This window comes from Morus notabilis, unplaced genomic scaffold (assembly GCF_000414095.1).
Source record: "Morus notabilis unplaced genomic scaffold, ASM41409v2 Scaffold843, whole genome shotgun sequence".
Taxonomy (NCBI): Eukaryota; Viridiplantae; Streptophyta; class Magnoliopsida; order Rosales; family Moraceae; genus Morus; species Morus notabilis.
Genome location: NW_010361268.1, coordinates 520868 through 536706, shown reverse-complemented (window position 1 = coordinate 536706; position 15839 = coordinate 520868). Strand labels below are relative to the sequence as shown.

Sequence of the window (15839 nt, the reverse complement as noted above, 5' to 3'; positions counted from 1 at the left end):
GAATTAATTATTATTTAAATAATGTGATTATTTAAATTTGAATTTGAACACATCTAGATTTATCCATTTAAACTTATTTGATAAGTTGTTCAATTTTAGAATTCAAATTAATTTAAGTTTGACTTAAATTTGAATTTGAATCTGAATCAAAATTGGACTACAAGATAAAGGATGATTTTTCTCTTTCTTCCCTATCTGAATTGGCGCCACACATAGGGTTAGGAAACCCTAATCATGGCCGGCCACTAAAGGATAAAGGGGAAGGGATTTTTTGTTCAAAATTCAAAATTGGAGATAAGGATTTGATTCTGTTTTGAAGTCTGACTTCTACTATTTAAATATGAGAATGATAGAAAATTGTGGACACAATTTTTGAAACATATTTTTCAGCCCTAAGAGTTAGGTGGCCGAATTTCTGAAAGCAAAAAGAGAGAGAAAATATTTTTCTCCAAAAATTTCACATCGTGCATGCGTTGGTGTTTGTGGAAATTCGAGTGTTTAAGAAACCGGTTTTGTCTCACGCGTGCCCACACACACGTCTACGTAGAATCAAGGAATTGACATGGAAGACTTTGGTATTCTAAACACAAAGATTGGAGCAAGGACTGTTCGTGGTCAAAGAATTCAAGTTATCATCCGAGTCAGCATCCAGGTATTTTTCCGGATTGAATTCTTGATGTAAATTAATGCGATTAATTTATTCGTGTATAAATTAATATAATCTATAGAGTATCTCAAAAGTTTTATAAAAATTTTTGTTATACACGATTTGCCTTTCCCCACGCTTCTGCACCCGAATTCGATTCGGGAACCAGCACTTCTTTGTCCATCTAGAATTTCTTCTATGCCCTGTTGCTGATGGCCTCTCTGTATAGAGGTCAATGATCTGTCCCTCTAGAACTCAGAAGTCTATCTAGATAGGAGTGGTTTCCTCACTTAGAGCCTTAAGTGTGCTGAGATTTTCTCTCATTTTAAGGTCTCAAGCGTGTGTATATCTCTCCAATAGTCAATAACATTGTATCGAGTTGTATGTTGCTCAATTTTTATTTAAATACAATTTCCCATTAAAACAAACTATCTATTATCGCCACACCCACATAAGGGAATTGGAAGAAATCATAACCTAAATTATTTATGCTTAAGGAGTTATATAGGAAACTCGCCCCACTCGTTTAAACCAAAAAAATATAAACAAAAGATGTAATTTGTTTATCTTACCTTTGGTAACCCTTTAATTTGACAACCATGTTTCTTTTAAGTATTCATTTTTAGGAATTAAAAAAGGAAATTTGCTACTCTTTTACTATGTGTTTTGTATTTATGTCAAGTAGTCCCTAATTCTTACTGTTTATTCCATTTTATGCTCTAGCCTTTTTTAAAAGTCATAAATTTATTCTCGATCTGCTGGTTTATTTTAGTTGTAGTCCTATTCATCAGTTAACTGTTAAAAAAAGTTAAGTGAGTGTTATTTTACATTTTTACATAAAAAAATCACTGACATATTTTGTGTTCTAGCAATATAATGTTATTTTTTTTATCAGCACTATGTGTTAATTCTATCATCTTTTAAACATCCAAATGAGAAAAATTAATTTAAAACAAATTTATAAACTAAGGGTACATTTGGCATTTTTTTAAGATTAGGTACTAAAATGAGATCAAGAATAAAGTTCGAGAACCATTTACAAAATGAACCCTAAGTAATTCATATTGCTTATTTTTAATGTGCTTTCATGTTCAAAGTCATGTGGAATACTTGTGTGTAGGGGTGTAAGAATTAAGCCCGAACCCGAATAACCCGCCCAACCCGAATACATAGGTTTTTTTTTTTTTTTTTTTTTAAATTTCGGATTCAAATAGTCCCAACCAGCACTGTGCAGGTTGGGGGGCAGGGCGGGCATTCTTGAACCCGCTATGCCCCGACCCGGCCGTTTTCCACCTACCCCAGGCCAGACGTGCTGTACCCCTAAATCCTTCCCCATTCTCTCGCCTCCCTCCTTTCCTCTCGCCTCTCGCCTTTCGCCTCACTTCCCTCATGCCTCGTCCTTCTCATTCTCCATTCCACTTCACCCTAAATCCGTCATCCTCACACTCGTCGTTCATCATTATCCATTCATCTTCTTCTTCTCAGTCTCTCACCGTTCCTCGTTGTTCCTCGCCGTTCCTCACACTCGCCGTTCTGCAGTCTCTCGTCGTTCCTCACACTCGCCGTTCCTCGCCATTCATCGTAAACCTCCGTTCCTCTTCTTCTTCTAGATTTTTTTATTTTATCTCTGAATCAGAGCAAACCAAACAAAAATGGGTCTGTTTGTTTGAATCTTTTTGTTGAATCTTTACTAAAGAGTTGGCAGTTGCAATATGCTCCTTTTTCACTTGTTGTCATTTTTTGTTCTAGTTGCCCTGGAGCTCACGGTGGTGACAAATATATAGTCTGAATCGAAAAGATCCCAGACAGTTGTGACCTTTCAGCTACTTCCCGTGGCGTGGGTCATCCCAATGGAAATCCTATTAAGTCATCAGGTAAGTTCCTTCTTCCATTTCAGCTGAATTTGATTCTTTTCTTTGGCTCACTGGTTTGATTGGTGGGAGAATTGGGGAAAATTTTGAAATCGAAGGAAAAGAAAATGGCTTTTCGCAGTTGTTATAATGATGTTTTGAGCTTTTGAAATGAATGTATGAATTGCCTAGAGTTGATTGGGGTTTATTTTCTTAGGTCTGAAATGGAGGGGAAAAAAGAAAGGAAAAAAAAAGTTAGCAACTTTGTAATTTGATTTTTTGGGTACAAAATTAGCTGATAAAATAAATTAATCTGAGCCGGTTTATAGGCAGAGATGAGTAGTTTTCTCACCATGGGACAAAATACATTTATTTTTGGTATTTTTTAAAGCAATTATGCTGAGTATTTTGTCTTGGCATGAAGATGTAGAAGAGAGTATAAATCCAGGGAGCCAAAAATAAAACTTGAACGTAATGTTTTTCTTTTATTCAACGTTAGCAAAAACAGTATTTTCTATTCCTAGTTAAGGACAACCAGAAATAAGAGTGCTTCTCTATATTTTTCCTTATTTCTTGTGATGAAATCCACGAACTAAATATTACCTGAATTTTGAGAGCTACTCCCTGGAGTTGTGATTTGAGCTTGTAAAACTTTTCAATCTGCTGTCGTGTTCTAACTGTCATTTATTGGTTTCTGCTTTTTTTCCAGCGGAGGAAGAAGAGTAAAGACTGAAAAGGCATTTTCAGTCCATAAAAGGTTAAGAAGAAAGCAAGTCTGAAACATAAAGGTTAGTTTTTTTTGTTTTTTGTTTTCTATTTTCTGTTTGTTTTGTGATGATTGAGTTCTGAGAAATTTATGTTATTGAGCCCCAAGATGGTAGAGGCATTGATTTGTACAAAAAATTGGCTGCATAGTCGTGAGCACCTCAACCTTATTGACGTGGAAGAGTTTAATGAATATGAAGATATTGAGTCGGATAATCTTTTTACGTTTTACTTTTTCTTTTTTAACTTTGTTTCATCTCCTTATTGTTTATTTTGTTGTCCTAAACTTGATTCTAATGATTTTTTTGTTATGTTTTATTCTCTAGATTTGTCAACTTTTATTGCAACACATGAAGGGCAAGTTGGGAATGGAGGTGCTATTATTCTGGATTAAACTGTTTGGAGTTGACTAAATTTCCTATTTTGCTGGACCATGTCTATATGGACTGTTTATTTGACGTATTGTTAATTTTATTTCTGGACTTTATTGACTGTTAAGAAGTATGTTGATGTTATGTTAATGCTTATAGACTGTTTATGGATTTTATGCTTTTGGACTGTTAAACTTAAAACATGTTTGAAGTCATAGATTAAAACTTCTTTTCACCATTTACTTGGCAGCAAGTTGAATACTTGTATCATCTTCATTATATAGGGCCTCTATGGATTACGGTCTTTCTTGGGTCTTTGTTAGTTAGGCATGGAAATCTAAATGTGCCAATTTAGTTGCTAAAGAGAAGTTGACAAGGCCAATTATTGTGTTTCCAAAAAAAGAAACTTATATTTTTTCATATTGCTTTTGGACCTCGTACTCGTAGGAAGAAAATTGCTTCACTTTTGGGTAAGACAACAATCCGAGTAACCCGAGCCTACCCGAGGCCAACCGACAGATTACGGGTTTGTAGGCTTAAGAGAGTGTTGCGGCTCAAAGTTTTCTCAACCCGCACTGAACAAGTAAGCTCAATTTTTTGGCCCAACCCGACTCTACCCGGCCGAGTTACACCCCTACTTGTATGTCAACAAATCATCTTAACAATTGAGTTGAATTCTACGTTTTTTTTTTTTTTTTTGGAACGACTAGAATTCTATTTTTAGTGCCGAGTTACAAATTTATCCAGAAATTATAAAAAAATTAAATTATTAATAAAAGAGTCCCTAGTTGTTTATAAAAGGGTTCAAATTGGTATGAATTTAAACTCTTTTTTTTTGTAAAAAAAAAAAAAAAAAAAAAAAAACCGTTCTCTCAAATTTTTGCTTCTAAAAAACTCTAAAATATACATTTAAAATACAGAACAAGTATTTTTAATATTTTTTTTTTGTTTTCGCTAAAAATGACAAATTATTAATAAAATCAGAACCTTATCAGATATTAAATATTTAAGAAGCCCTAAAAAATCTCAATCACTTTTCCTCTCGTTTTTTGAATTATCGTTGTTCGGAAAATCTATTCTAGTCCTACTATATCTTTATGAGAAGCATTCCTTTTCCCATTCGAAACACAAGAAGGCTTGTATTATATAAGGCAAGCGAGTTGGCCAAATTATGCATACAGCCATACACCAAAAGCTCATAGACTCATAGCTTTCTCTTCCTTTCCTACTCGATAGCTATACCGATTTCAGTTCACACCCTAATCAAGAACCGCTTCATTCAATCCATACTCGACACTTGAACGCAAAAGGAAATTAGAAATCCAAGAAAGAGTTTCTCTCTCTCTAAAAAACGACTCTCTCTCTCCTCCCATTCCTATAATGGCTACTACAATGGCGTCGTCGTCTTCTCCTAGGGCAAAACCGGATAATTCAGCGCTTTGCAGGACTCGCAGCTCATCGCAGTCGTTGTCTTCGGGATTCGCGTCGTCCAGGCCCTTCCTCACTCGCTCCTCCTCCCCCACTCGCGTCAGCATGTACGGAAGCTCCATCTCTCCGGGGCGACGTTCGATGTCGGTGACGAAGCAGTCCAACGGCGCCCCCGGAAACGTCAACGATAACGGTAACGGTAACGGCGTGGTTTCCAAGCCGAAGAAGACATGCATGTGTGCCCCTACGACGCACCCAGGCTCGTTCCGGTGTTCTCTCCACAAGAACTCTCCGCGTGGAGGTGCCCAGAAAACGCCGTCGTTTAGTTCCAACAGCCGCAGGCAGTACTTGATGAGATCAGCGATGGCTAACTCGCTGATCAGGAACAGAGTAGTTGAAGGCGAGTTGATGAAAAGATCGTTGTCGGCTCTGATCAGGCCTTCGTCAAACCAGCAGCGGAGCCGAGAGACATTTCAGCCGATGCCAAGCAGACTCTCCGTGATGTCCAGAGCCCAAGATTCTTGAATTTTTTTTTAATCTTGATAGGCTATTTTCCCTTTTTTTTTTTTTTTTGGATAAATATGTAGGTTCCGAGTCATGCTGTTTTCTGATGATTTTTTGGTTTCTTGAAAACAGAAAAGGAGCTCAGTTTGTGGAGTTTTCTTTTTTTTTTTCTTTTGTTGGGGTTCAAATATTATCGAAGCTAGTATTTTTTGCTTCGTATTATTAAGTTCAGAATATTAATCAATCAGTATATTAAGTTCAAAATATTAATTTGTAAATAGTATTCATTGTGTCATCCCGTTTATGAACTTAAACCTATTTACCAAATAAACTGAAACCGTCAACTTTACGGATGATTCAATAGTCATGTAATCATCCCCTCAGAAAATAGTCACGTAAATTGAAATTGCCACCTGGTATATGGGGAACTGTAAACAAGTGGATTAAGTACTTGTGAAATTTTCTCCATGTTTATTACACGTAGATTGAAGAAACTTTTCTTCTATAAAATATTATTGTTGGAATTTCTTCTACCCAATAAATATATTGTTGGGTTCGGTTTGTAGCAATGATCAAATAAATTTTTTTTTTTCACGAAATAAAAAATCCGACGGTGAAGATGACTTGAAAGTCAGGGTATCTTTGTAAAAATGTAATTAGTCCACGATCGGTAGTGAATTATGGATTTTATTTCAAAATAGTATAAACTAAACACGTGAAAAATGTTAAAAAAATCTTAAAATATCATCTCTTAATTAGGAAAATTTTCATTTTAATACTTCTACAATATTGAATTTGAGTTTGGTATCTTCATGTTTTTAAAAATTTCATGCCGGTACCTTAACCTTTTAAAAAATCTTTCTTGGTATTTCGGAGTCATTTTTTGACACAAATTAAAAGAAAAAAAATTGCCTTTATTATAAAAATTCATCAATTGATTAGAATTTTAAAAGAAAAAAAGGATTTTAAAAATTGTTATACATGTAACCAAACACCCAAACCTAAAACTTCATGGTATTTGGTGACATGTATAACAATTTTTAAATCCTGTTTTTCTTCAAATTATGATCAACAGATGACTTTTTATAATAAGGACAATTTTATCTTTTTGTGTTCCAAGAAATAGCTTTGAGGTACAAATTTTTTTTTTTTTAAAAAGTCGAGGTACCGACATGAAATTTTCAGAAACAGAGAAGAAAGAGTTTCTCTCTCTCTAAAAAACGACTCTCTCTCTCCTCCCATTCCTACCATGGCTACTACAATGGCGTCGTCGTCTTCTCCTAGGGCAAGACCGGATAATTCAGCGCTTTGCAGGACTCGCAGCTCATCGCAGTCGTTGTCTTCGGGATTCGCGTCGTCCAGGCCCTTCCTCACTCGCTCCTCCTCCCCCACTCGCGTCAGCATGTACGGAAGCTCCATCTCTCCGGGGCGACGTTCGATGTCGGTGACGAAGCAGTCCAACGGCGCCCCCGGAAACGTCAACGATAACGGTAACGGTAACGGCGTGGTTTCCAAGCCGAAGAAGACATGCATGTGTGCCCCTACGACGCACCCAGGCTCGTTCCGGTGTTCTCTCCACAAGAACTCTCCGCGTGGAGGTGCCCAGAAAACGCCGTCGTTTAGTTCCAACAGCCGCAGGCAGTACTTGATGAGATCAGCGATGGCTAACTCGCTGATCAGGAACAGAGTAGTTGAAGGCGAGTTGATGAAAAGATCGTTGTCGGCTCTGATCAGGCCTTCGTCAAACCAGCAGCGGAGCCGAGAGACATTTCAGCCGATGCCAAGCAGACTCTCCGTGATGTCCAGAGCCCAAGATTCTTGAATTTTTTTTTAATCTTGATAGGCTATTTTCCCTTTTTTTTTTTTTTTTGGATAAATATGTAGGTTCCGAGTCATGCTGTTTTCTGATGATTTTTTGGTTTCTTGAAAACAGAAAAGGAGCTCAGTTTGTGGAGTTTTCTTTTTTTTTTTCTGGTTGAAAAATTTCGAAGCTGGTATTTTTTGTTCTTTGCTTCGTATCATTAAATTCGGAATGTTAATGAAATAGTATGTTTTGATTTTAAAATGAGATTATTTATTTTCTTTTCTTTTTAGTTCTTTTGTAAGATTTGGAGATTGTTGTAGTGTTTTTCGCATACGTCTTGAGAGCAGGAGAGATGATCGATATGTGATAATCTTCAAATATAATCCTTTCTATATTTATATTTTGATAAATCTTTTACCTTCTTTTGGTGTGTGTGTGTATGTGTTCATAACTTGTCGCATTGTTAGTAAGGAATAGAAGCATTATAAATTGGCACGTTTCAAATTTTTAAATGCCGGGGTTAATTATAAGGAGCGACTACCCCCACATTCAACGAAAGGGGATAGGAAGAAATCAAAATACAAAGTACCGATGAATAGGGGTGTGCAACAAACCATCAAACTATTCAAATCAACCAAATCAAACCAAACTAAAAGAAATTCAAATCATATCAACTAATAATCAATTTGGTTTAGTTTAAATTTTTTAAAACCAATTAAATTAGTTTAGTTTGTAGTTTTACCCTAAAAAACTAACCAAACTAAACCAATTTCTATCTATATATATTTTCCCAAAATTATATATTTTTATATATTTGTAACTTGTTCATATTTAAAAAACGCATTAATTCCAAAATTATACGGTCATAGTCCTAAAAGTTTCAACCATAACCTATTTGATATTTCATTTTTGAGTTATTGACATTTATAGTTAAAAAATATTGGGATGTCTATCTTACAAAAAAATTAGTACTAATTATGATTGAAACTTAAAAAGAGTTAGTAAAATATTAGTTCAAACTAATTAGAAAAACTAAATCAAACCAATTGCATCGATTTGGTTTAAAGATTTTTAATTGATTTAGTTTAAAAATCTCTAAACAAATTTATAACTGTGTAGTTTGCATTTAACTAAAAATTAGCGGTTTGTTTGGTTGCACATCCCGGATGATGAATTTTGGGTCTGCCTAGCCGTCCACAAGCCTAATTGAATTTCGCGGGTTGCACCCTCTCGCTGTTGGGAAATATCCAAATTCGGGTCCTTTCCACAAGTAAACATGAAATAAATAAATAAAGAGAAAAAAATATTTTGTTCTAAAATAGAGACGTAATGCATTGGATGATTGAAGTACACAACAACAATAAACTTAATGAACGGTATGAGTAGCATTTTTTTAAAGGCGATAAAAATAAGAAAAGAAATTGACAAGGATGATAAAAGTAAAACCACAAGAAATTAAAATTAAAAAAAAAGAAAAAAAACAACAACAACAACAACAGTGGCCGTTAAAATCTTCCCTTTTTCTTCCGTTAACAGCAACGATAATGCTAGTTATTTAATTTTGTTCGACCTCTTTTGGCAGCTTAACGATAATAAAAATGAAATACAATATGTGAACATGCAGAACGACACCGGCAAAAATCTAAAGGTCTGTTGAGGCAGCAAAATGTGTCAAAACGGCATGTCGTTTTAGTAATCACAGTTAGGAGCTGTCGAAACGCTCCTCTAATTTCAAATCAAATGTACAATGTCCTTGATAACTCGAAAAGCCCACAAGACTGATGTTGTAAAACAAGATGAGGTGTAAGATTTCATTACTCGGTGTAATTGCTAGTACAACATCAATACATGCATATTATATTCGATTGCACGCTCGAAAATGCGAGAAAGAGATCACAGTAAGCAACCCTTGAAACCCTCCTCTAATTCCTTTTTGTCCAAGTTCTTCCCTATGAAAACTATCTTGCTTACTCTTGGTTCATCTGGGCCCCACAACCGATCCGGTGAACCTTGGAATATGTCATGAACTCCCTGTCACACCAGAAATCAAAACACAGAAAAAACTAGCAGATTAGCAGGAAAAATATGGTAACCAAAGTCACTGCCGACCCAGCAGAGAGAATGCAAAACACAAATGTAAACCAGTTTTAAGCAAGCCCCACTTCATAAAAAGAAAAGGCGGGTTTAACCCACCTGGAAAACAAATCTCTCATCCATGCCCTGAACAGATAAGAGTCCCTTCATACGATATATATCTTCACTTCGCTCCAATAATAACGTGCCGAGCCATATATTAGCCTGGAAAATATTTCAGCCAGGAGAATTGTCCAAAATCTGTCAGCTTTCATGCACTCAAGCAACAAATATGGATGGTACCTACATACTTCTCCAATAAAGATGGTATGCTTGTTTTGAAAGATCAGTTTAAAGGTTCGCAAACTATTTTGGAAGGGTACCATGCTAACTGAAGAATAAACCAAATAGATAACAAACCTTCTCGAGATCTAAGCTTCCTTCACAAACTATACTGACAGAAGAAACACCCGGATCGTGAGTATGGTCATGGGAGTGGTGGCCCTCATGATGTTCTGCTTAGAGATGCCAAATGCTGATTAGTTTATACTCTTTACCAGGTGGGAAAAATGAAACTGCATTATTAAGAATGACAATAAGTGGCAACAAGAATGGCGAGGAATGTCTTTTCTAGTAATCAAATACATTTACCATGATCGTGATCATGATGGTGATGATGGTCATGCCCATGATCATGATCATGGTGATCATGATCGTGATCATGGTGATCTTCCTTTGCACTTTCAGCATCAATCGCACTCTCAATCCTGGCAAGAATAGAAAAACTATTAGCAAGAGTAACAAATAAACATCCGTTTCCACCAAAAACAAAGAAACATCCATGAATTATAATTGAGGTTAGAGGCCCCCAGCCTATTTAAAGTATTACACATCAGGGAATGAGCATAAACCCAAGAACTAGATATTGTTATCAGAGGTAATTCCATAAATAAGAAAATGGAATGAGAGAAAACCTCTCCAAATCAAAGCCTCCAACGCCAAGAACATATTCCAAGTCAACTTGTCCAAAATTTGTCCGCTTGAGTTGAGCCATGCGGTTGATATTCTACGTTGAGGTAAAAAGAAAGTCAATAAAAAAGAGATCATTGAAAAAAAAAAAAGGTAGTTCGGTAGAAGCAAAAGGAGGAGGGTGCCAACCCGAATCCGCTGAACCAATGAAGCAATATCTGGCTCTCCAACAAGATCAGTCTGGAACAAAAGAATGCGTATATCAGCTGGGCATTAAAGGGGAAAAAAAAGATTATATAATATCTCCGTGCAAAACCTTGATCTATATCCAGGAATGACCTTCTGATTAATGATTAACAATTCCTCAGCAAAGTGTTTCACTTCTTTGCCATGTTTGGATTGGATTACAGAAAAATAAGCAACTAAAGGAAAGCAATATTTGGGATTTAGGAATAGTGAGTTTATCGGGGTGTGGGTGCGAGAACCACTTAAAACTCTTTCTATTCCTGAGGTTCTTATCATTAATCTTGTAAGAGAGTTCATAAGTTTTTTTAAACAAAAAAATTCATGCAGTTAGGTTGTAGAAATACAAAAAACAAAAGGAAGTAGAAAACGTATACATTCAGGTCAATATATCATGAGCAACTGTTTTGATTTGTAAGGCACTTAAACAACATTTATGGCTGAGGTCTCCAAAATTGTTGGTGTTGAAATAAGGAAACAACGGATCTGAATAGTCATGAAGACTTCAAATTTGAGTAGACTGCACACTTAGTCTAGTGCGCAACAATCAAATAACAATAAAAAAAATACCTTATTCACAATAATACGATCAGCATAAGCAATCTGCTCTACAGCTTCATTTACTACTCCTTTTGGCTTAACTTCATCCAGATGAAATCCAGCATGTTTGGCATCCACCAACGTGACAACACCATCTAACTTGACATCGTTAAAAACCTTATCCTCAGCATAAAATGTCTGAATGATAGGAGCTGGGTTTGCCAACCCTGCAGAGAACAAAATTTGTATAAACCAATGTAATGTGAAACAACCGAAGTTCCGTTCAAGATTAATCATTCCACATCCAGAACGGAAGAAACTTTGAGGTTACGCAGCATGCCCTAATGCATTACCATAAAGAAAAAGATTAAATATCTTAAGATGTATTATCTAGCACATGGACTAATGGCCTTACCCGTGGTCTCTATCACAATGTGATCAAATTTCCCTTTCTTTCTGTCCACCAATTCTGATATCATCCTCACAAGATCACCCCTCACGGTGCAGCAAAGGCAACCGTTATTCAACATGATAATATCTTCGGCCCCAGTAGCTTTCGAGGCGACTAATGAACCATCAATATCTACCTCTCCAAACTGCAAAATCAACCAAGGGCCATCATAACTAATCACAGTGTAAACTCACCTTCAACTATCTATTTCCTCCAATAAATAGTAATTGACAACATTAATATCGAAATTGTTCAACTCCATACCTCATTTTCAATAACCGCAATTTTCTTTCCATGATCCGCAGTCAATATATGGTTAAGCAATGTGGTCTGTTCAATTTCATAAACAAAAGAATTCCCAAATAAGTTTCTTGTTTTAATTTCCATGGATTAATAATATTGCCGGCTTTAAAGCTTAATTCAAAACAAAAAAAACAAAAAAAAAAAAAACAGAAGCAAAATTGGAACTTCCTGACAATCTCAGCTCTGCTTCGAAATCCCGAGAAACAAACAGAAAATTGTCACCAATTTCGCTGAATCCAAATCAACAAATAAAATGGATGTACCTTTCCGGAGCCCAAGAATCCGGTGATAATGGTGGCGGGAATCCGATTATCCGGCGGAATCTTCGTGGAAACGTCGGAGGTCTCGCCCTGGGACGTCGGCGCGGCGGTAGAGGCGACGGTGAGGCTCCGCGAACTCCTCTTGGGCTTGGCGAAGTCGACGGCGATGATCGTTCTGGAGCGAAACGACGACGTTGAGTACCTTGCAGTTTGGGAGGAGTGAGGAACCCTTGGTCTCCATAGGAGAGGAAAATGGACGGCGGTTCGGACCCGGGAAAGAGGCGTAGGGCTCCGAGCGGTGAGGCGGAAGATGGCGGTGGCTAGGTCCGCTGATATTGAAGCCATGGTTTTGGAGCTTTCGAGGGGTTTAGGTAGATTTTTATGTTAAGGAAGACAGAGAGAGGATTTATCAACAGTGGGAATAGAGAGAGAGAGAGAGAGAGAGAGAGAATAAAAAAATAAAATAAAATAATCTATTCTTCTGGACTGTTCTCTACTGGACCAAATTCCCGCAATGCAATAAATAATAGTAGAAAATAGGTTAATATAAAAAATTTAAAAAATATATAGATTAATTTTTAATTATAAAAATTAATATGTCATAATTTATTAAGTTATGGTTAATAATTAAATAAATTATAGATAAATTTATTAAGTTGTGTTTATAGTCAGATAAATTATGAACAATAACTTGTTAAATTATGGTTTATAATCAGATAAGTTATAGATAAAAATAGTAATTTAGCCTATTTATTAACTTATGTAAATTATTAACCTATTAATTTTAATTCATCTCAAATCTTAATCTATTTTCCTCTTTCTCCATTTTTCTTTCTTTCCTGCTTTGCCATTTCTTCAATTTTCTTTATTTCATGGTTTGACTAATGGACATAGTAATATGGGTATTGTTTCCTCTTTGAATAGTTAATACTAGTGGGTTACCGTGCTGCTGCACCGATGTTTATATAGTTAGTCACGTTTATTTTATAAATTTAAATTTAAATTTTAAATTTTATTACAGTAAAAAAATTTAAAAATAATTACATTTAATTTTTTTATTATTATAAAAAATTCCCACATAAAGTCACATTTTAACTTAAATTAACGAACTAAACAGACTCTTATTTAATAATAAAATTAGAGTAAATAATATAATAATTAGTTACGAAATGATAATTATGTTGTTAAATATTTTACAAAAACAGAGTATAAAAATGATATAAAAAAACTAACACAAAAAATGGTATACGATTAAAGTTCAGTTTTCAAGCTGTGGTAAGTTCATTACATATATATACATATATATATACATATATATTTTTTATGTTGATTATTTTTCTTTATTTTTTTCTTCGTTTCATCTGAGCTGCAATAGAAAAGGACAAAAAACAAATATTAGTTATTAATATATTATAATCGATGGTAATAAATTTTTTTATTTTTAATGATTTAATTGTTTTAATATATAAAGAATAGTATTACTTAATTGGTTTTCTTTTTTTCAAAAATTTAATCGAAGAAGTATACTCAGATTGTATTGAAACAGGCTGTAAAATAATAAATATTATTATATTATAACTGATGTTCTATTAAGATTTAAAAAAAAAAAGGAAGATATGAAAAGTTGTTTACGTTGGTTCGATATTTGATTGTAAGCGGTTTTGAAACTGATGTGGTTCTTCTCGAGGATGCTGATATTGTTGGAGGTGAGTACAGCAGAGCTTCATCATCGTTGAAAGTTCTTAAAATAACTGTCGACGAATGCACCTCAACTACGGAATTGGATAACAAATATTTTTGATATTCCTCTAATTTATTCTCAGATGAGAGGAATTATATAACGATCGGTGTAGCCTTCTTCAAAAGTGAGTGTAGAGCAAGCTTTATTTATGAACGATTGCGTTGTTTTCCCAAACATGATTGCATTTGTTCTTCCTGTGTTATCTTTAATGTGTACGTTGTTTTGCACTTGTTTAGAAAAATAAAATATGTTTATATTATAACTGTAAAAAAATTGTTGTTTTTTTTTAATAAATGTTATTACCCAATAAGTTGTTTTGTAGATAAATTTCCATCTATCACCACTAAGATGTTCCTGATTCCTTTATTTGTCTGTAACATTTTGTACATACATGATAGAACTATCCTTGGTATGCATCAATTTCGATAATAGTTGATCTTATTGTGTATCTTGTTTCCTGTAGAATAGAAAAAGAATTTTTTTAATTCATTTTATATAAATAAGAAATGAAATAAATTATATTTAAAAATGTTTACCTAATTTTGTAACGAGTCTAACGCTAGCAATTCTACAATGGTTTATTAAAGATAATATATTTTTTATATTACTATTTTATCTTTATTAATGCACTTGGTTTTATATATTTAATATTAAAACTTATAGAATATCAACATTAATATGTCTTTTAATATCATGCTCATATAAATATTTTTATTTTTTTGTTATACTATTAACCAATCTTTATTATTACATCTAATTTTTATCGATTGTTATATTATAAATATACATTAATTGTTAAATAATATTATGAAAGAAATATTATACTTAATATTAATAAAAGTGTTTGTATTAAGAGCAATTATTTTTGTCTTTTATTATTAATTTTCTTGTATAATAATATTTACATAAATAGTAAAAAGTCAATTTATTAAATTAATAGTAAAATATAGGCAAAAATTTATTTAAGTTCAACCATTTGAAATTATATTTCATTTTATAAAAATATACTATGTTATTTTTCTAGTGATTTAAATAAACATTGCTTGGCATATATTGTCTTTATAAAACTATATATTAAACATGTAATTAACTTTTATTTAAAATACAAATAAAATATGTAAAACTTATCGTTGACATTTAAAGTCTCACTTTTGTATTGGAGAAAAATTTACACTAATGAACAGTTAATCGTACAGGAATTTTTCTTCTTTTTTTTTTTGTTCAGGAATACAGCCTTGAACAAAACACCAAATCTGCTACAATTAACTGAAATACAATAAAATTGCTTTTCACTTAATGAATACATAATATGATAATTGTTCTCTTAAAAAAAATCAATCGTTAGTTACATTACATTTACTTTAAGAAATACATCATATACATATTTTTTGTAGACGATCTTCACATTCTTCAGTTGAATAAGTAGGAGAAAGAAATTACAAAAGTAGAAAAATGAAACAATAAATAAATAAATGAATTAAAAAAACAAAAGATAATAAACTATTGAAAAATTTAATGAAAGAATTGAAATGTAAAACTATTTTTTATATTTAATAAATAGATAATATTATTAAATCTATAGATAAAATAATCATATATAAAAAATCAGATTCAGGTATTTTTCTTCTATTACTAGTAACATATATCATAAATAACTGAAATATGACTTAACAATGTCTTTGGCTTTGGCTACTAACTAAATTATTGAAGGATGTATACAAAATTCTAAAGAACGAAAACTGTAATGATATGGTGAAAACAGAAAAAGTAGAAAAAAGAAAACAAATAAGTAAAGTGAGACATAGGTAAAGAAACTAACTAAAGAACAAAACAGAAAAATTGGATTGATTTTTGGATTTAGAAAGAGTAAGAAATCAAAGAGGAAAAAGAA

At 33.6% G+C, this 15839-nt stretch overlaps 3 protein-coding genes across 4 annotated transcripts; 2 read left to right on the top strand and 1 right to left on the bottom strand.

Moving 5' to 3' along the window:
• The first annotated feature begins 5024 nt into the window (after positions 1-5024).
• On the top strand, positions 5025-5585 carry LOC21408404. Its single transcript, XM_010098871.2, has one exon. The coding sequence runs from the start codon at positions 5025-5027 to the stop codon at positions 5583-5585; it is 561 nt and encodes a 186-aa protein (XP_010097173.2).
• Positions 5586-6825: 1240 nt separating this feature from the next.
• LOC21408403 lies at positions 6826-7386 on the top strand. Its single transcript, XM_010098870.2, has one exon. It carries the CDS (start codon positions 6826-6828, stop codon positions 7384-7386), a length of 561 nt encoding a protein of 186 aa, XP_010097172.2.
• Positions 7387-8872: 1486 nt separating this feature from the next.
• LOC21408402 (uncharacterized GTP-binding protein YjiA) lies at positions 8873-12679 on the bottom strand. 2 transcript variants are annotated; one of them, XM_024166117.1, is made up of 10 exons: positions 12211-12679; positions 11909-11974; positions 11609-11789; positions 11224-11420; positions 10600-10650; positions 10416-10507; positions 10093-10208; positions 9862-9959; positions 9562-9666; positions 8873-9399 (listed from the first exon to the last, which is right to left on the bottom strand). In XM_024166117.1, the coding sequence occupies exons 1-10, from the start codon at positions 12550-12552 to the stop codon at positions 9262-9264; spliced, it is 1386 nt and encodes a 461-aa protein (XP_024021885.1). In that variant the 5' UTR covers positions 12553-12679; the 3' UTR covers positions 8873-9261. The 2 variants fall into 2 exon arrangements, with proteins under 2 accessions (XP_024021885.1, XP_010097171.1); XM_010098869.2 differs by having other exon boundaries at positions 9862-9956.
• Positions 12680-15839: the final 3160 nt, after the last annotated feature.